General features: G+C 36.1%; 1 protein-coding gene across 5 annotated transcripts in view; it reads left to right on the forward strand.

The window, feature by feature from the left end:
• Positions 1–22,313, forward strand: part of LOC143247316 (muscle calcium channel subunit alpha-1-like) — a 133,449-nt gene that overhangs the window by 38,582 nt on the left and 72,554 nt on the right. For all 5 annotated transcript variants that reach the window (XM_076495156.1, XM_076495150.1, XM_076495151.1 and 2 more), the window contains exon 2: positions 20,581–20,971. In XM_076495156.1, coding sequence (XP_076351271.1) covers positions 20,581–20,971 — 391 coding nt within the window. The remainder of the gene's footprint in view (positions 1–20,580; positions 20,972–22,313) is intronic.

Genomic DNA, 22,313 nt, shown 5'->3' on the forward strand with positions numbered 1-22,313 from the left:
ATAAAAATAAAAAACTTTTTTAGCATTTAATAAGGAAAATGTGAACACTATGAAATTAGCCTAAATACTAGTTTCTCAAAAGTTTAAGACCATACCAAAAAGAAGTCCTAAACAGGGTAGGAAATGCCCAACAAGAGGTCTTAGTAGTGAGTTGCACGGCCGTCATTGCGAATAACTTCAAAAATTCTCTTTGGCATGGTCGATATAAGTGTTTGCAGAAGGCTGGCTGGAATGTTATTCCAAGTGGTGAAGATGGCTTCACGAAGATCATGCATTGTTTGGAATTGACGCCCATTTCTATAAACTTCCCTTGCCATTCACCCCCAAACATTTCTAATGGGGTTCAGTTCAGGCAAACACGCTGGATGGTCCAAAAGAATCACGTTATTCGCCATGAAAAAGTCCTTTGTGTTGCGGGCACTGTGGATTGCAGCGTTGTCCTTCCTGAAGATCCAGTCGTTTCCACACAAGCGAGGGTCTTTAGTCAATAAGGATGCTCTCTCCAACATGTCAATGTAGCCAGCTGCTGTTTGATGCCCCTGTATAACCTGAAGCTCCATTGTTCCATGGAAGGAGAAAGCATCCCAGGTCATGATGGAATCTCCTCCTCTGTGTCGTGTAGAAAATGTCTCCGTTGGGATATCCTTATCGTGCTAGTAACGTTGGAAGCCATCTGGACCATCCAGGTTAAATTTTTACTCATCAGAGAACAAAACCTTTTTCCACTTTTCTACGTCCCATGTTTGGTGCTTCTCAGAAAAGTTTAACTGAACTTTTTTGTAGTGTGGAAGGAGGCGTGGCCTTTGAAGACGTTTACGGTTTTTAAAGCCTTTCTCTCGTAGATGTCGTTTTATTGTTCTTGAGCTCATTCTGCATTCGTAAGGGCCTTAATCTGGTTTGACGATCGACTGGTGTCTTGCCGGACAACCAGTTGAATCCTCCTGTTTAACGCTGGCGAAATTATCTTGGGCCGACCACTGAAAATTCTCCTTCGTATCCCTCATGATCTTTTAAGAAATTTGCAACTGCAGTTTTACTACGCCCAGTCTCACCAGCGATGACACGTTGAGAGAGACCTTGCAGCTCGACAATTCTTCCACGTTCAAACTCTGTCAACGTTTTAGCCTTTGCCATGTTTTTACCCAATGTAACACAGGAGATGTCAGTGGGAGATGTTGACAACGCTAATGCTTTAACACAAATGACTAATTACGTGTTTACCGATTAACGCTTCGTTTCAGTATGGTCTTAAGCTTTTGACCAGCTAATATTTAGGCTAATTTCATAGCGTTCACATTTTCCTTATTAAATACTAAAACAATTTTTTTTTCCCTTTTCTTATCTTTATATTTCGATGCTCTACTCAAATAAGTGGTTGAGTCTAACAACGCAAAATGCAAATTTTTTTCTTTACGTTCAGTGGCCCTAAGATTTTGGCCAGCAGTGTACATCTAGGCTTATAATCATATATTGAAATCTGATCTTTCTATATTTTCAAGGCCCGGCATGGCCAAGATTTGGCGTGCGACTCGTAATCTGAGGGTCGCGGGTTCGCATCCCCGTCGCGCCAAACATGCTCGCCCTTTCAGCCGTGGGGGCGTTATAATGTGACGGTCAATCCCACTATTCGTTGGCAAAAGAGTAGTCCAAGAGTTGGCGGTGGGTGGCGATGACTAGCTGCCTTCCCTCTAATCTTACACTGCTAAATTATGGACGGCTAGCACAGATAGCCCTAGAGTAGCTTTGTGCGAAATTAAAACAAACAAACAAACAAACTATATTTTCAAATAAGTAAGTACTTTTTTTTTTACTGAAATGCATAAATAACTGTAATCAGCGAGGTCTGTTGTCAAGCACGAAGTCACGTGATGGGACAGCTGTGATGTGCCCACCACGAGAATGAAAACCTGATATTTACCGTTAGAAACTTTCAGCTGAGCCACTGAGAGGCGTGTACAGGTTTTATTGTTTCAATTGTGTGTTAAACGTACTCGTGTGTAAATTATAACGCCTTAATGCTAATGTGAGAGGAAACAGACCAGATCACAGACCACATGGACGACATTGTTGTCTTTAACCTGCAGTTTGATTTATCGACACCTTGCTTGATGATAAAAATAGGTTCTTAGACTGTTTTTACTTTTATTTTCCACAGCGGTACTCTACAAACTGGGTTTCGATACTTCTGGTAGACATAACACAGATAGCCCTTTGTGTAGCTTTGTGCTTAACTTCAAACAAGCGATTATGTGTAAGATAAAACTATGGTAGTTGCTTTAGTCCTGTCACCGTATAGATATGTTTGTTTGAACCCGATTTTAAGGTATAACAAACTTTTTTTTTGGTTTATGTGGTTTCCTGATTAAGAATATGATAGATACCAAACTGGAACCCTTGATAACTATGTTTGTTTACATAAATTGGAAGGAGCACCATCTGTTGTAACACCACATAATTTATAAGGATTCAGTTCAAACTTTCTACAACCTTAAGCAAAAAAGAATGGCATAAGAAAGCATGTTCCTAAATAATCAGTACCTCTGATCTCAATGGTTAGTTGCTTTCATAAATAGATGATGCATATTGTTAGATTTGAAGTAGACTGTATAATATATTGATATACAAGCCAATGAATCAGTGATTAACAAGTTAATTAGTTGTTTTAAACTATATAACTGTTTCCACGTGCTCTAACATTGTATTCAGGGCTGTATTAATCTCTCGGGGAGCTCCATGCTAGAATGAATCAAGGATCCCTTTATATAGATCCATATGATCCCTTTATATAGATCCATATGCATTACAGAATTATGAATACACAAATAGTGTTTGCATTTTGAACATTCCAAATTAAACAAAGAAAACTAGTACAGACTAACACAAAGTAGTTATTCATATACATTACATATATTTTATTTAAGTAGCAACTTTATATTTGACCTGTTTGTAGATAGTAACTAGAAACTGGTTTATTCATGAAAGGGTCATAAAACGTAAATTATGTATTACGAACACCAATCATAATCATTGACTATTAAAGTAGTTTTCGCTGACTCTTTGACGTCCCAGTCTTTAGCTTGGTCCGGTTACTGACTGTGTTACTTTCACAGAAACTTTGTCATACCTGCATGACTTTTCTTGATTAAAAAGGATGACACAATGCTAGGAAATGTTGAACGTGCTTTATTCAGTAGTGTTTAAAATTCTCAATTGTACTCGACCTTTATCATCAACAACTAATTCGAGGTTTTTTGGGAGGTGTATGAAACCTTAAAGACTTGCGTAGCCCTCATTCCAGAAAAACAAAATTCTCAGTCCTGATTAAATCTGATAAGCATATCTATAATCCTGTGAAACAGTCCTAAATCCTATTAACCGTTGCTGTCAATCCTGATAAACAAATGTCCTTATAAGCAAAACCCTCAACCCTTTGTCTGTTTTTAGAGTAAAGACACATTGGACTATCTGCTGCATCCACTGCAAGAAATCGAACCACGGATTTTAGAGTTGTGAGTCTTTAAACGTACCTCTCTTTCTCTCTCTCTCCAGACTTAACCCATGGCGATAAGAGTTAAAGTGTTTTTAAAAATATGGACTTTATTTATGGTGGTAAGTATTAGTTTCAAAGTGAATGGACGATATGAAGGTTTTATATTTTATTGATAAAATTATTCTGGTTTCTATATTTTCTCCAATTTCTTTGTTATATTTCGTTCAGAGCTACTCTGATGCTATCTACGCTAGACATTCCTAGTTTAGCAGAGATAAACTAGAAGAAAGCTAGTCAACACCACTCACCACCAACTCTTTCAGGTCACACTTTTATTAACAAAAAATTGATTGACTGTACCATTATCATAGTCATACAGTTGAAAGAGTGAATATGGAATTCAGGCTCGAGACTCAAAGATTGCACGCCAGGGAATTCTGGGTTTTGTTTACATCATGATAACAGTATATATATATATATACATGTTATCCACGTTTATGTAGTAGTTCGTTATGACAGATGAAGTTGCAAGGACATTCCTTTAAAAATGTTCATTACTAATCTAAATTTCAGTTCAGATGAATTAAAATAGAAGAGATTTATGTTAAAATTTTCAAAGTGAGAGAAGTCAAGTAACTTGAATGATATACATTTAAAAGCTGTATTATAGAAAACAACATTCAAAATAAATGTATCAGTGTTAAAATTTAATCTGAGGAGTTTGTTTAATAATACATCTTCATACAACTTCTGGAAAAGGTTTAATAATACATCTTTATACAACTTCTGGAAAAGGGGATTTTAATTTAATCTGAGGAGTTTGTTTAATAATACATCTTCATACAACAACTTAATTTAATCTGAGGAGTTTGTTTAATAATACATCTTTATACAACTTCTGGAAAAAGGGGGATTTTTAATTTAATCTGAGGAGTTTGTTTAATAATACATCTTCATACAACTTCTGGAAAAAGGGGGATTTTTAATTTAATCTGAGGAGTTTGTTTAATAATACATCTTCATACAACTTCTGGAAAAAGGGGGATTTTTAATTTAATCTGAGGAGTTTGTTTAATAATACATCTTCATACAACTTCTGGAAAAAGGGGGATTTTTAATTTAATCTGAGGAGTTGCCAAAAGCAATTTATGGAGTTGAGGAAGATATCCATTAAGAAGTTTCGATAGCACTGAATATATTTTTATGACTAAGTTATGACGTAATTCGTGTCTTAGTATCTGTAGTTTCTGTCTGCAGAGGATGGTTCAATTTTTTACTTTTCTGGTAACATGATGACGCACGATGTACATGCTGAAGAAACACCCGCTTTAGATTTGTTTTACAGAAGTGAGCCACTGAACTGAACTGAAGTCATATGGAATCGGTTTTAACTTAGAAAACAAAGGTTAATATTGGTTTCTAATGAAAATAATGTCTTTCGTAAACGTCCTTCGGGTTTAGAATTTATGTTTCGTTTAAAAAGTAGAAAAAATTACATATTTCTTGGAAGTTATTAGGTATCGAACTGGCCTAAAGTGGAAAACATATAGCTTAAGTAACAGGACATAGGATGAAATATCTCATGAATAACCTATGAAAGGTCACGCTTTGCCAGCGTCATAGAGCATAGTAATTAGTGTATTGCGTATAACTGATGTAAACTTAGAGAGTTTTTCTGGACATTTTGTGTGATGTATTGTTAACCGACCTGACTATCTTTGGCATTGAACGAAAGGCCTCTTTAGCAACGGCGTGCAGTGCACTCTGTACGGTCGAGGTGCCGTTATGTTCTTCTTACAGGAAATCTGTAATGCACTATTAAAGAAATATCTGTTAAAATTGTCGTAAGTTTTATTTTGTTTTTAGGCCACAGCAGATACACAGGTTTAGATTCACTGTCATAAGTCGTTATATATATAATAACAAATAAAAGTAGCCGTCCCCAGTGACCTAAAAAAATTATGTTACTCTATCAATCTAAATTATTTTGTGGACTTTAAAAAAAGTTAATTGTATTGTTCTCGTGGTTTCACTTTCAGCCTTAGCTCTGGGCTACTTGTACCACCTACCGTAAGAAGTAATTGTTGAACATTTCAGTCATAGCCATAGCTCTGGGCTACTTGTACCACCTACAGTGAGAGGTAATTGTTGAACATATCAGTCATAACCATAGCTCTGGGCTACTTGTACCACCTACCGTGAGAAGCAATTGTTGAACATATCAGTCATAGCCATAGCTCTGGGCTACTTGTACCACCTACCGTGAGAAGTAATTGTTGAACATTTCACTCTCAGCCATAGCTCTGGGCTACTTGTACCACCTACCGTGAGAAATAATTGTTGAACATTTTACTCTCAGCCATAGCTCTGGGCTACTTGTACCACCTACCGTGAGAAGTAATTGTTGAACATTTCACTCTCAGCCATAGCTCTGGGCTACTTGTACCACCTACCGTGAGAAGTAATTGTTGAACATTTCACTCTCAGCCATAGTTCTGGGCTACTTGTATCATCTACCGTGAGAAGTAATTGTTGAACATTTCACTCTCTGCCATAGCTCTGGGCTACTTGTACCACCTACCGTGAGAAGTAATTGTTGAACATTTCACTCTCAGCCATAGCTCTGGGCTACTTGTACCACCTACCGTGAGAAATAATTGTTGAACATTTCACTCTCAGCCATAGCTCTGGGCTACTTGTACCACCTACCGTGAGAAATAATTGTTAAACATTTTACTCTCACCCATAGCTCTGGGCTACTTGTACCACGTACTGTGAGAAGTAATTGTTGAACATTTCACTCTCAGCCATAGCTTTGGGCTACTTGTACCACCTACCGTGAGAAATAATTGTTGAACATTTTACTCTCAACCATAGCTCTGGGCTACTTGTACCACCTACCGTGAGAAGTAATTGTTGAACATTTCACTCTCAGTCATAGCTCTGGGCTACTTGTACCACCTACCGTGAGAAGTAGTTGTTAAACATTTCAGTTATGCAAAGAGCCGCTCAACAATAACATGCTGTAAATTTACATTTTTATTATTTAAATAACGTCACATTTTGAAATCTGAATAACAGTGTGATTAATTCCTACAAGTTTAGTGTAGAATATCCTGCTTGTGAAAGTGAATGTTGAACTTTGCCTGTGTGCGCAGCTTTTCAAACGCATGGGAAGCGGCCGCCGTAAACGAGAGAAAGACGAACACTCGGACAGATGCCACTGTTCGCAGTATATGTGTGATAACTGGTAAGTAAAATACCTAACAAAAAGGCTTAAGTATCACACGGTATTTAGGCTTAATTTAAAATGAAAACAGCGCATTTAATTTTATATAGGATGTGAGTAGTAAAGAAATATAATATACGATAAAAGGCTTAACCAATAGAATTTAGGTTTAACAAACAAAAAGACATTTCAAGCCGCTTTAATTTTAGAGGTACAACTTGAAAAAACATTTTGATAACTTCCTTCGCAAGGTTCCCCGCTAGTACAGCGTTAAGTCTATGAATTTACAACACTAAAATCAGGGGTTCGATTTCCCTCGGTGGGCTCAGCAGATAACCTGATGTGGCTTTGCTATAAGAAAAACACGCATGCACTCCTTCGCAAGACATGGAACTTTACTCATATCTCAAAATTAAAAAGTTATATTTTACAGAAACACCTAAAAACAATCTCTTAAACGATTTTTTCAAAGAATTTTTTCACAAAACCATCAACATAATTTCACAAAACAGAAAACTAAAAAAACAATCTTACAAAAAGAGACATTAATTTCATTAAAAACCTAAAACAAGACAAAAACATAAAAATTCTAAAAGCAGATAAAGGTAACGCTATAGTCATAATGAACACGAATGAATACATCCAAAAAATAAAGAACATCCTATCAGACACGAACAAATTTAAACCAATACACACAAATCCAACAAAGACACACGAGACGCAACTGAACAAAATACTACTAAAATGGAAAAAAGCCAACACAATTTCACGAAACATTTATTCCTACCTACGTAAAACCGACTCACGCACACCACAAATATACGGCATCCCCAAACCTCATAAACCAGGTTGTCCATTACGACCAATAATGTCCACATATGAATCGTTTAATTACAATCTTGGTAAATACATAGCATGGACATTCTCCAAATATGTAACATCAGCCAGCTCATTCATCAAAGACTCTTTTTAATTTCAAGTCTAATCTAAATCAACTTAATCATAAAGCCTTAATGGCCAGTTTCGATGTTATATCCCTCTTTACAGAAGTTCCAACCACTGAAGCCTGCAAGATAGCCTTAGAACTCTATATCCGAGACCCTAACCCAACTATAGACATTCCCAGCAACCAATTAACAACCCTCATAGAATTCACCACGATAAAGACAAACTTCATGTTCAACAACCACAACTATATACAAACAAATGGCCTAAGCATGGGCAACCCAGTATCACCAGTTCTAGCCAATATTTTTATGCCACAAGTTGAAACACAAAGCAATTAACACAGCATTACATCCACCACTATACTGGTACAGATATGTAGATGACACGGTTGCGGGATTCAAATCTACAGAACACATACTTAATTTTTTCAATCACATTAACTCTATACATCCCAACATTAACTTCACATGTTAACAGGAAGAAAGCAATCAAATATCATTTCTTAACCTCAAAATTACAAGAACCGACACACAATTCAAAACAGAAATCCACCGGAAAATCACCCATACTGGACTATACATTCCTTGGGACTCAGCACATGAAATAAAACAAAAACTCAACATACTAAGAAACCAAATAAACACAGCCATAAAACTATGCTCACCAGATAAAATTAACGATGAATTAGACAAAATAAAACAATACATCATCAACATCAATAAGTTTCCCCCCACAAACCGTAGAAAACATTATACGCACACACCTAGACAGAAAGCAAAATCAACTAACAAAAGTAAATATATCTCACGTATCAAAAAATCACGAAACCATATACTGCTGCATACCATAAATTCCTGACATCAGCAGACAAATAACCAACATTTGGCAAAAACTAGTAACAAAATATGACATTCCAGTTAACACCAAATTTATTCAAAAACCAGGCACAAAACTGAGGTCTATACTATGTAAAAACTACACTGACAAACACCACACCAACATTATTTATAAAATACGATGTTATAACTGCCACGACTTCTATATTGGAGAAATAAGTAGAAAAATGGAAACCAGATTCAAAGAACATAAAAAGTCACCTTCACACGTTTTCGAACACTGCAAATCAAATAAACACAACATAACCATAGAAAACACTCAAATGCTAAATAAAAAGCAAACATAAACAAACGCAAAATTAAAGAAGCCTTACTTATACAACAACTTAAACCCAAAATAAACCAATATAAAGGAACGCCTTTATATCTATATTAATATAATAAAATAAATAAAATTATATATTCAAACATCTAACACCGCCCTCTACATTCCGACACTCTGTTACATAACCCCTTCCAAACATGTGGTCAGCTTCCGGTCAGTTACCTCTTTCTTTGTGAACCTGACGATGACCGAAGAAGGTCGAAACGTTGTTCGCTCTTCTATGTAAAATATTTTCTCAACCCAAACGAGCCGTTTTTTGCATATATAATGTAACATTACAGATTTAAACCCGTTCATTTAAAATACAATATGTCGTATCTTTCTTAATGTCTCATATTATATAAGTTACAGAAGAACATGTTCTATTTGTATTAGTGTCTCATGTTATAGAGGTTACAAGAAAACATGCCCTTTCTATATTGTTGGATCAGCATTTTGAGGTGACTTCCTACAAGTTATTTTGAGCTTTATAGTTGAGCTGCAAACTTGCTGGACAGAAAACGCCTTTCTACTTTACATTGTGTTTACTAGAATTGATTCCCAGATCCCGGTTTCCCAGGTGAGGGGACAGCTGAGCAGGCAGGTACAGCGTGAGAGATAACAGGTTCTAGATGAGTATCAGAATGTCTCGATCAATACGAGCAGAAATGCCAACAGGTATTCAGTGAAACAAACAAACCAGAAATATGTGTTGTTCAAACGTAATTCTTTGGGATTTAAACGAGCACTTTATGTAAGCATATATTACTCTTCTAACTTTATTATTTCGTGAATTATTGATACATAATTTAATACGCATTTCATTAAAAATACTTTTATGATTCATCTACTACATACTATAACGAATTGTAATAAAATATTCGCATCCCATTTTCTGTAATTAAGACAACATCACTTTAATATCTATCTATTAATTGAATAAATAAGTGTAATGAAACTATTCATTGCTCTTTGTTTTTTGCTCCAGGTAAAGAGGAGATATTACAACAAAAACAAATAAAAATTTGTGTAACCGAAATATGAAAAATATTTTTTTTGTTAAACATAAAGCTACACAATAAACTATTTGTGTGTGCCCATTGCGTCTATCGAAACCCAGTTTGTTCCATGAAATAACTGTTTTTTATAAGCTTTAGCATACAATATGTTCACTAAGGAAGTATAAGGTTTGTTAGTACTATCATTACTACATCTCATGTTACTGAAATATTGGTTAGGTTATGACTGCTTGTTTGTTGTTTTGTTTTACTATGAAATATCATTAAACAGTAGCTGTTGATCCTATAAATCTCTTTGTTATCCCTGATGGATGCAAATATTTTTCTTTTATTCTCTTGAAAGAGTGTCAAAGGCCGTCTAGAGAGCTCACTTGTTTTAACCTTTCGCACCACTTTACAGTAGTGTGTTGTCTGTCAGTCAGTCAGTCAATTAGTAGACACTAAAATGACGTCACATAAGGGATGCTTAACGTTGCAATTTGTGCAGTCATGACGTCAGTAAATCGTGCGCATGCCATGAATTATGATAAGAATTAAACACTGTATTATACAACATAGCATGTCACACGAACTTTAAAAGCAAGAGATAAAACTGTTACTCTTATTTTGGTTTTATTTACGTTTGAAATAGAACACTTTCAGGGACCCTACAGGAGTATGTCTAGTTATTTTGCGTTCAGTTTGATATATGTTGTTATGTTTCATGAAATATGTATTCTAGTCCTAATTACATTTGAAATTACTGATCAACCATTAATTAAAATCATGGACGTCGAGTAAGTGTAAATTCACAGAACAAAATAAATTTAACTAATTTGAGAAAGAAACGTTTTACTATTCGACAGAACAGTTAGTAATTTAAATCGTAGTTTGAGCTACTCTTTTACCAAAGAATAGTGAGGTTGATTGTAACAATATAGGATCAATATGGCTAAAAAAGCAAACATAAATGGTGGTATGGGGGTTCATCAGGTGGAAAATGAAGTTTTATAATAATTAATATAATCTGTAATACCAAAAAAACACACCTCTAATTACGGACGTTTCGGAAGTGCTTCAAATTCTGTTGCTTACCGCTAGTACAGCGGTACGTCTACGGATTTACAACACTAAAATCAGGGGTTTGATTTCCCCTGGTGGGCTCAGCAGATAGCCCCATGTAGCTTTGTTATAAGAAAAAAAATACACACGCAAATTCTGTTATTGATGTCAAAACCGCAAAGGGTTAGTTCACAATATTAAACAAATATAACTAGTTCAACAGTTAAAGTTATTTTTGTAGTTAAAATAAATGTTTAACGCTAATGACGAAATTCCGAAAGGTCCGTAATTAAACGTTTTTTTCATTGTCTTGTTTTACTGTGTTTTTCTAGTATTAACTACAAAACATATTGGATCTAATTTAACAGGCACGAATCAGTCTGTGTCTATTCCCTAATGCAAATCGCTTGGACAGAGATTTCACTATTAAGTGGAACAGAGCGAGTGGTAACTGTTCAGGCTACCTGTCGATAAATTGATTCTTTTATTCAAAATAAATTTACATGTTTTTAACTTTTGAAAAATTGAAATCGTTTTAAATGGTCTATTAGTTAATAGATCATATTACAGTAAGAAACAAACAATGAATTATGTTACTTTGAACTTTTTCTTTAAGTTAGGAAAAAAATTGGCCTAGTTTGAGAACGGTAACCTATCGATTTCGTGGAAGATAGAAAAAATCCAACAAAAAACGCTACTGCTTTGAAGTTAATTGATTATGACAGCCTATAAAGATGCAGGTCAAATGTTGTTCTGACGTGTTAGCACTCGTGTCAGTTGGATAAGACGAGTGAGAGAATTCATGAGATCAGATAACGAGAGTACAGCTGGTCTTCAGTATGGCTGATGGTTAGTGCGCCAAAATGAGAACCCACAGATTCGAGTTTGCCAATCTTTTACCACAGAAATCTTCTTTCACACGTTCGGTCCACGGCGGCGATGTAAGAGTGATGTTCGTTCTTCGATAAGACAGAATTAGTGTTGTCGATTAGCTATTTCCTTTCTTTCTGGTCTTTTTATTAAAAATTAGTTATTCTGTAGATTAGCGCGAAGATTATGAAGAAAACAAACAAATAAACAAAGCACCTCAGGGTATATTCGTATGTCTAAGTCGTACATAAAAAGATTTATAGAAATAGGTTTAAAACTGCATATAAGATTTTTTGTTGTACAATTCATTGTTTCATCTTTTTTATTATTAAGTTTCATTAACGTGCGTGAAGTTATCACGACACTCTTTTGAAGTGCACTTTAATTTTGGGCCCAGCATGGTCGGGTGGTTAAGACACTAGACACGCAATCTGAGGGTTATGGGTTCGATTCACTGTCTAACCAAACATGCTCTCCTTTTCAGTCTTGACGGCGTTATAAAGTGACGATCAATCCAACTATTCATTGGTATAAGAGTTGCCCAAGAGTTGGCGGTGGGTGGTGATGACTAGCTGTTTTCCCTCTAGTCTTACACTGCTAAATTAAGGACGGCTAGCACAGATAGTCCTCGTGTAGCTTTGTGTGAAATTCGACAACAAACGCATCTTCATTTTACCATACTTTTTTTCGATATTTTTATTCCATAAAACCAAGATAGTATCTAAAAAGTTTATTTCGTGATTAACTGAGGACTGTTTATGTACTGCTTATGTATACTGTATCATTATCGTATCTCATTGCAACAAAAAAGGCCCAAAGATAAATAACTGATTCTCCTTCTTCGCCGGATTGGTCTGACTCATCTTTCATGGGATAGCTCATTTGTTTGTTAGTGTCACCCTGTTTCAAAGGAAGTTTAACTTGCAAAAGTGGAAAACGTATCTTTTTTTAACAGTTCTGGTTCATATGGATATAAGAGTTTTGTTTTTAGAGAAGTGTTGGAGTCACACGAAAACCTGTCATTTTTCATAACAAAATGATTGGAATGAATAAAGATATAAAGAGATAACTTCACTCAAGCAACAGTATCCATTTAAGACTCCTTTCTCATAACTGTGGATTTGGCAACCAAGTTAGGAGCAAAATTTGACACCATATTTTGAGCACAACAGTTAACAAGAAAAGAGTTGAATAACCATCGTTTACAAGAGTATAGACTAACATCGTCTTTTTATTACCACCTTAAAGGAAAGTATAGTTTAATACCAGATATTTATTACCGCCATCAATAGGGTTGTAGATTTATATCGTAACTTTACTAATAGTAGTATGTCTTTGTCATGGTTAGTAGCTCTTACAGTCATCTACTTACTAACTAGTTTTAATGATACTAATTACTGTCCTCGTCATACCAACAAAAAGAGCCTCTGACGCTAAAAGTACAGAAAACATTTCTTCCAAGAACTGCCCTGAAGATGGTAGTAGATTAGTAGCTTGGTAAAAAAACTAGTTGGAAATTAAGTTGGTGTAAATTTCGCGCAAAGCTACGTGAGGGCTATCTGCGCTATTCGTTCCTAATTTAGCAGTGTAAGACTAGAAGGAAGGCAACTAGTCATCACCACCCACCGCCAACTCTTAGGCTACTCTTTTAATAATGAATAGTAGGATTGGGCGTCACATTATAACGCCTCCACGGCTGAAATGGTGGGCATGTTTTAGTGTGACGGGGATTGGAACCCTTGACTCTCAGATTACGAGTCGAGTGCCTTAACCACCTGGCCATTCTGGACCGGCTTATGTACTGTAAGTTTTAAAATAAAATATAATATTTCATTTCTGGAGACATGACAGACAATGTATATAAGAACATATGAAGTATTTTAACGTGTAAGATAATATGTTGGAGATATGGAACCAACATTGAGTATAAGAATGTATAGAGTGTTTTAATATATGGTATAACAATATAATATACTATACCTCCAAGAACGAATCATGATATAGTTATCGAACATGTTAAAACACTTGATATGTTATTATACACGGTGTTGGTCATATATCTCTAAGAAACAACCATTATATTGCTATCCGAGACATCAAAATAACTGATATATTTTTGTAGTCAATGTTGGTCATACACAGTGCCTTACCAAAGTCTTCACACCCCATGCTGGTAATATATTTTTTTGTGAAAGACACAAAACAAGTTACCAAAAATATTTATTAGATTAATCACAGACCAGTTTCTAATAATCACAAGGAACAAAAGTTGCAATATTAACCGACTTATTTATATAACAAAAAAAATCTACAAAACACGTGTTGCAAAGGTCTTAATTCTTCTCAGTTTTTACCATCGTTGTTTTAACTTTATGTCTGCTGAAGTTAATATAAGTAGCTCTGTACAACTCTACCAGATACAAATGTATATTTTAGAGTCATGTGAAGAAGTACTTTAGTTCATATAGAACCATCAGTATTAATTTTAGTACAGCATTTTGAAAGTTAAAATTTGGTTTATAGTTACGTATTGAGAATGATAAGAAAGGGACTCTCTAGAGACCTGAAGCAGAAGATTGTTCAGAAGTACAATTCTAGAGAAGTTATAAGTCAAAGGTTCTCAATGTTCCAGTAAATACTGTAAAACCAATGAAGAAATGGAAAGTGTGTCATACTTCGTTGATTTGTCGAGATCAGGGCGCTTTAAGAGAGTCTGCTCTCGAACAAGCGCAAAAATTATCAGAGAAGTGACTGTCACGTTAACAGTGACACAGAAGGAGCTGCAAACTTCAATATCAGCAACTACTGGTTACACCTTGGCAATATCACGACCCTTATACATAAAAGGCTTTTGTGATAGGGTGGCAATAAAGAAACCACTACTGACGAAGATCCGTCTTGGATGGCGAATGGACTATGTCCATAAATATTTCACTATCCCTACAACGTGACAGAAAGTTTTACTTTCCGATGAGACCAGAATAGAACTTTCTAGGTTAAATGACAAATGGTACGTGTGATGGAAACCCAACACTGCTCATGATCTGGCAAATACAGTACCCACTGTCAAGCGTGGTGGTGGGGGGGATTCATAACATTGAGAGGATGTTTTTCTGTGGCTGGCACTGGGGAACTTATACACATTCAAGGGATCATGGACAGTGAGAAATATACACTTAATATATATTAAGTGTTTTAACGTCTAAGACAACAATATAATGGTTTGTTTCCAGAAATACGTTATCAACATTTATTACAAGAACACATTATGTGTTTTAACGTTTGGAATCACACATTTACGTTATTTTATATTAAGTTTGAAATTAATTATATTTATGTTTGACGTTATGTGAATAAATAAGTTTTACTTTATATGTCTAACGAGAATCGCTTGATCTTTAAACTGGTAAACATGTTAATATTGAGACCACTAGAATTGTTCCTTGTTTTTCTTGGTTTATATGTAAGTTACTTTTGTCAGTGGGTCAGTATTGTGCACGGGCTCTGATGTTTATGTAGTGTGAAATAGAAGCTGTAATTTATGAAAGAGAAACAAGCTACAAAAATATTTATGAAACGAAATGATTGGTTGGAGCAGTAGTGCACAATTTTGTTTGTTTTTACGGCGATAGCTGCCCTTTCTAAACATACCTTTTGTTTGTGTGCAGGCCCGGCATGGCCTGATGGTTAAGGCACTCGACTCGTAATCTGAGGGTCGCGGGTTCTAATCCCCATCACACCAAACATGCTCGTCCTTTCAGCCGTGGGGGCGTTATAATGTTACGGTGAATCCCACTATTCGTTGGTAATAGAGTAGCCCAAGAATTGCTGGTAGGCGGTGATGACTAGCTGCTTTTCCTATAGCCTTACACTGCTGAATTAGGGACGGCTAGCGCATATAGCCCTTGTATAGCTTTGCGCGAAATTAAAAACAAACAAAACCAATGTTTGTCCGCACCTGCACCCTCTGTAATCTGTTTGGTTACATACTTGTGCATGTCATTTACCTAAGTATATTAGGGTTAATATGAATTTCCCCCGATGGTACAGCGGTAAGTCTTCGGATTTACAACGTTAAAATGAGAGGTTCGATTTTCCTCGATGGACTAAGCAGATAACCCAATGTGGCTTTTTTGTTGTAAGAAAATACACACACACCGTACATCACATGATAAGAGTAATATTCGTACAGTAGTTTTTTTAGAATTTCTTTTTTTCCAAGATTATACTTTAAGATATAAATTATAGTTTTCTAAAGTTATAGGGGGCGCTTGATAAATGCTTATCATGGGGTTAGGGGACGAAAGAAGTGTATAATAATAACATGTTTTATATTCCAATCAAATTTCGCTTAATTAGAACAGCAACAAAATGTATCTCAGGATGGCTGGTATGGGTATAAACACTTTTACTAATAAAGCAGAGAACAACGTTTCGATCTTCTTAGGTCATTTTCAGGTTAACAAAGAGAGATTTTGCAACTGACCGTTGCCGGGCACACGTTCTCTGTTTTATTAGTAAAAGTGTTAATACCCATACCAGCCGTCCTGAGATACGGTTTAACAATTTAATATTTGTCCTTTAGGAGATACAAACGTGTGCTTACACAGTCTCACACAAGTGCATCGTTTATCGTTATTCAGTATGAAATACGCCAAATGTAAAGAAAACATCAGAAGTACGGAGCACACACGAACGTCGACGTGGCTTCCCAGCACACGCATGAAGCACATTTTTTAACAGTCTGTCTACGTGTACTTATTGTTTCACTTAAATCGCATCGTGCCGTAATGTTGTTTTCGAAATACGTCGTTAATACAGGATTTATACACATTACGTAAATGGTTTTGAAGATTTTATATCGTTGCGTAGCAACGCCTTATTTACGTGTTATGTATTTGTTCAAACTTACGGTGTTTTAAATCTAACTGCACATACAGTTTATGCTGTAATTGCTGTAATTTAATGTAAATATAATGTGAATGATAATTATTTGTAAACAGTCAACTGGGAATTATTCTACATTAAAATGATAACGGATGTAATTATTCCTTGACGTATTAGGCGTGAAGACGTTTCACGTTTAAGTGACCTATTTTTCACGTTGCGATGAATCGCTCATAATTAATACTGAAAGTGTTTCAGAATGTTCGATTTCATTTGAATCACTCCCCCATCCACATCATGACTACAGGCTAACCAGCTTTAATTCAGGTTTCTATACCCATGGCGAGCACAGAACATATAACCTCAAAGAATAAATGAATCTCCCCTGCCTTGGACTTTCAAAGTTTATTATTTTAATTTTTCTTCTTGAAATCATTTCAAAATAAACTTACTATTGTCATGAAGTGACTCCTGTGTGATATGACAATTCAATACCGTTTTATTTAAAGTGAATCTTGTCTTGAAGTGGCTTCTATGTGATATAATCACTGCAGACCGTTTTATTTAAAGTTAATTTTGTCATCAAGTGGCTTGAGTGTGATATATGTTGTATACACTGTTCTATTTAAAGTAAATCTTGTCATGAAGTGGCTTCTGTGTGGTATAACCACTGTCACCGTTCTATATAAAGTGGATCTTGTCTTGAAGTGGCTTCTGTGTGATATAACCACTGCAGACCGTTTTATATAAAGTAAATTTTATCATGAAGTGCCTTGTGTGTGATATAATCAGTGTACAACGCTCTATTTAAAGTAAATCTTCTCTTGAAGTGGCTTCTGTGAGATGTACACCATTCTATTTAAAGTAAACATTGTCTTGACGTGGCTTCTGTGTGATATATTCACTGCAGACTTTTATTGAAAGGTAATTTTGTCATCAAGTGGCTTGAGTGTGATATAATCAGTATACACTGTTCTATTTAAAGTAAATCTTGTCATAAAGTGGCTTCTGTGTGATGTAACTACAGCGAACCGTTTTATTTAAAGTTAATTTTGTCATGAAGCGGCTTGAGTGTGATATAATCAGTATACACTGTTCTATTTAAAGTAAATTTTGTCATAAAGTGGCTTCTGTGTGATGTAACTACTGCGAACCGTTTTATTTAAAGTAAATCTTGTCATGAAGCGGCTTGTATGTGATATAACAACTGTACACCATTCTATTTAAAGTAAATCTTGTCATGAAGTGGCTTATGTGTGATATAACCATCGGAGACCGATTTATTTATCTTGTCATGAAGTGACTTCTGTCTGATAGAACCACTGTACGCCAGTCAATTTAAAGTAAATCTTGTCTGGAAGTGGCGTGTGTGTGATATAATTACTGTACACGTTCTATTTAAAGTAAATCTTTTTATGAAGTGGCTTCTGGGTGATTTAACAACTATATAACGATTTTTAAAAGAAAACTTATAATGAAGTGGCTACTGTGTGATATAACCACTTTACACCGTTGTATTTAAAGTAATTCTTCTCACGAAATGGATTTTGTGTGATATAACCACTGTACAACGTTCTGTTTAAAGTAAATCTTGTCATGAAGTGGCTTCTGTGTGATATAACCACTGCAGACAATTTTTTTAAAGTTAATATTGTCATGAAATGGCTTGTGTGTGATATAACAACTGTAGGACGATTTATTTAAAGTAAATCTTTTTATGAAGTGACTTCTGGGTGATATAACCACTGTACAACGTTCTATTTAAATTAAATCTTGTGATGAAGTAGATTATGTGTAATATGACAATTGTACAACGATTTATTTAAAGGAAATCTTGTAATGAAGTCGCTTCTGTGTGATATAACCACTGTACATCGTTCTTTTTAAGGCAATTCTTCTCACGAAATGGCAACTTTGTGATATAACCAATGTACAACGCTCTATTTAAAGTGAATCTTGTTTTGAAGTGGCTTCTATATTATATAACCACTGTACATCGTTCTATTTAACTTAAATCTTGCCATAAAGTGGCTTTTCTCCATAATAATCTACTCTGTATTTTCTTACTTGTAAGAGAGAGTGTATATTGACCTGAGTGTTGGTTTTATTGGATGGCTAAAAAGACTCTGACAGTTAGAACTGATAATGAAAGATATTTCATGGTTTTGACCAACGAGCTGCTACTTTTGATGACGTATTATATTGTTAGAATTCAGAGACGAAGATTGGCTAATCAAACACCAGCAGGGTAAACTTCTTACGGTTCGTATATTATGGTTTCAACTGTCTCGCTGAATAAACGAACGAAGTCGGAAATGTTGCGAAGATTTCCAATTTCGTATAAAAGTGGTATGTTGATTTGGCGCGTTCGTTTCATCTTCTGAGTTTTAATGTCGAAATCGGAGCATCATATTCATGAGAGATCTTAATAAGTCACTTGCTGCTTTTGCTTAGAATACTTGTCCGGGTTGCAAATCGTTTCGTTCCGATTTCGAATGCAACTGGTCTCTGGTGAGGATGAGACAGAGTTAAAATAAATTAAATCAACTGTCCCCCGCTGGTACAGCGGTAATTCTACGGATTTACAACGCTAAAATCAGGGATTCGATTCCCCTCGGTGGACTCAGCATATAGTTTGATGCGGGTTTGGTATATGAAAACATACACACACAAATTAAATGAACTTTTTCCGATAAGTGCCACATGAGCCCTAACGGTATGTGTGTTTTCTTATAGCAAAGTCACATCGGGCTATCTGTTGAGCCCACCGAGGAGAATCGAACCCCTGAGTTTAGCGTTGTGAAACCGTAGACATACCACTGTACTAACGGGGGGCACCCTAACGGTTAGCATAACGGAGTATGGAACCAAGGTTTTGTGATTCGCGTTCGATTTCCGAGGATGTGAGTGCATTATAAGACTGACGGTCTTATAATTCTACTGATCGGGTGCTTTTTACTAGCGGTGTTTCCTTCAGCTCAGAAACACTTGTGGAGCTTGTCCTTCCAATAACACGTTACTTTGTAAGTCTTATCTCCGACCACAACCCTGTAGGAATAAATTTGAATTTCGATTAATTGCTTGGAATTAAACACAAAGCTACACAGTGGGCTATCTTTGTTGTGCCCACCACTAGTATCGAAACCTCGTTTCTAGCGGTGTGAGTCCACAGACATCCCCGCTTTGCCACCAGGTTGCATGTTGAATTTTATTGCGAGTTAATTGGTTTTAGTTTAAAATAAATTTTGTTAGTGCAGTGATATAAGAACAGGATTTTTATAACAGTTGTGGTATGAGTTTGTTGCCCCCCAGTGACTCAGCATCATGTCTGCGGACTTACAACGCTAAAAACCGGGTTTCGATACCCGTGGTGGGCAAAGCACAGATAGCTCATTGTGTAGCTTTATGCTTAATTCAAAACAACAACGAGTATGTTAGTTAGTAGTTGTCGAGGTATGTATTAAAGTAATAGTAAATAAATAATTATATAATCAATTATCTAAACAACGTTCAGGGGAGGAACATCAGCGTCTTATTAATTCCTATTAATATACTATTACCAGATCATATATGGGATAGGTGTAGCCTAGTGATTAATGTGTTGAGCTGCTTATCAGAAGGTTCAGGATTGAGTATGTCGCTGAACGGACCTGGCACTCTCAACTGTAAGCATGACAGTGAAGCACGATATTTGGTCAAGTTCATAAGATTGCTCTTTTATTGATCAGCAGTTTTATATAGGTTTCTCTATTCTAATCTTGTTCCCTCTGATCTGTCTATTTAACCACTATGTCAGTTTTCGTTGTAAATAATAAATACCAGTTAGTATGCCATTAGTTTATACGTTATCATAATTATGTGAAGAAACACTAAGTTTTACGAACTTTCTTTTACAGGCAAACACCATGGTCAAGGGCCGTTGGCCCATCACCAACTTAATGAGAAATTCAGCTGTCCAGTATCGGTTCCTGATAACAATCAGTCATCCGGGACACTTGGGTCTCCAAGTGACAACAAGCACCATCCATCTCCTGCAGTTAGAGACGTCGGGTATTTACCCCCTGGCGTTAGTTTCGGTGTAAGAACATTTGAGGGTGTTGACAAACCTTTGTCAAACGCGTGGAAAACAACGTTAGTTGCTGCTTCCAAACAGACAGCCATGAACAAGGAACGGAAAAGGCCTGTCCGGAAGGGCCCAAAGGTTGTTGAGAGACCGGTCAGAGCGCTCATGTGTTTAACTTTGAAGAACCCTCTACGGAAGATATGTATTGATATAGTGGAGTGGAAATATCCTTTTTTATATTAAAGTTAACATACACACTTACTGATATAGTGTAATGGAAATATATTTTTATTTGTGTTAGTTTGTTTTTCATTTGTTTTTGAATTTCGCGCAAAGCTACTCGAGGGTTATTTGTGTTAGCCGTCCCTAATTTAACAGTGTGAGACTAGAAGAAAGACAGCTACTCATCACCACCCACCGCCAACTTGGGCTACTCTTTTACCAACGAATAGTGGATTGATTATAACATTATAACGTCCCCACGGCTGAAAGGGCGAGCATGTTTGGTGTGACAGGAACTCGAACTGCAATCTTCGGATTATTATGGGTCGAGTGCCTTAACCACCTGGCCATGCCGGGCTTTATTTGTGTTGAAACTGAACATACACACATATTGGTATACCTGAGTGAAAATAATTTTTTTTGGTTGTCTTGCAATCTCTCATATACATGCAACACACCTTTAAGAAGTCGATTTTATAGCGATGTAGATTCTGGAACGTTGGTGTTATGTTATACAACTGTGAGTTTGTTTGGTTGATTTGAAGTTACGCGCAAAGCTATACGAGGGTTATCTACGTTAGCAGTGTAAGACTAAGGGAAGGCAGCTAGTTATTACCGCCCACCACCAATTTGTGGGTTGCTCTTTTACCAACGAATAATGCGATTGACCGCATCATTATAACACACCCACTGCTGAAAGGGCGAACATGTTTGGTTTGACGTGGATTCAAAGGTGCGACCCTCAGGTTACGAGTCGATCACTCTAACCACCTGACCGTGGTGGGCCACACTTATGGGAATCATAGAAATGTACATTTTAGGATAATGTCTATCACTGGAATATATATAGCATTAACAACACACGTTACTAATGCGTGTGTGTTTTTCTTATAGCAAAGTCACATCGGGCTGTCTGCTGTGTCCACCAAGTGGAATTGAACCAGCCGGGAGATAGTTACTAATCATAACTAATGTAATAGGACATTTGTTCAAGTTTCACGTCTTTGAAACAAACTTGTCCACTCTTCAAGTTAACAACACTGCAGTGTGTTTGCTTGTTTGTTATTAAGCACAAAGATTCACAAAGGGCCATCTATGATCTGCTAACCACGGGTATCGAAACCCGGAATATAGTGATATAACACCGCAGACTACGCCACTAGGGGACAGCTGCAGAGCAGTATAATATAAAATTGTGTTGTTAACATTCCGGGTATACACGAATCTGTTGGAAGCTGCCCGTAACACTATTTTAAAAATTAACGACTTTCATGTCTTATAATTTCCATCGTAATGACGACAGAACTAATTTCCCACACTTAAATTAAATTTCTTTACTTCACG

The sequence above is a fragment of the Tachypleus tridentatus genome, chromosome 3 (assembly GCF_004210375.1).
Source record: "Tachypleus tridentatus isolate NWPU-2018 chromosome 3, ASM421037v1, whole genome shotgun sequence".
NCBI lineage: Eukaryota > Metazoa > Arthropoda > Merostomata > Xiphosura > Limulidae > Tachypleus > Tachypleus tridentatus.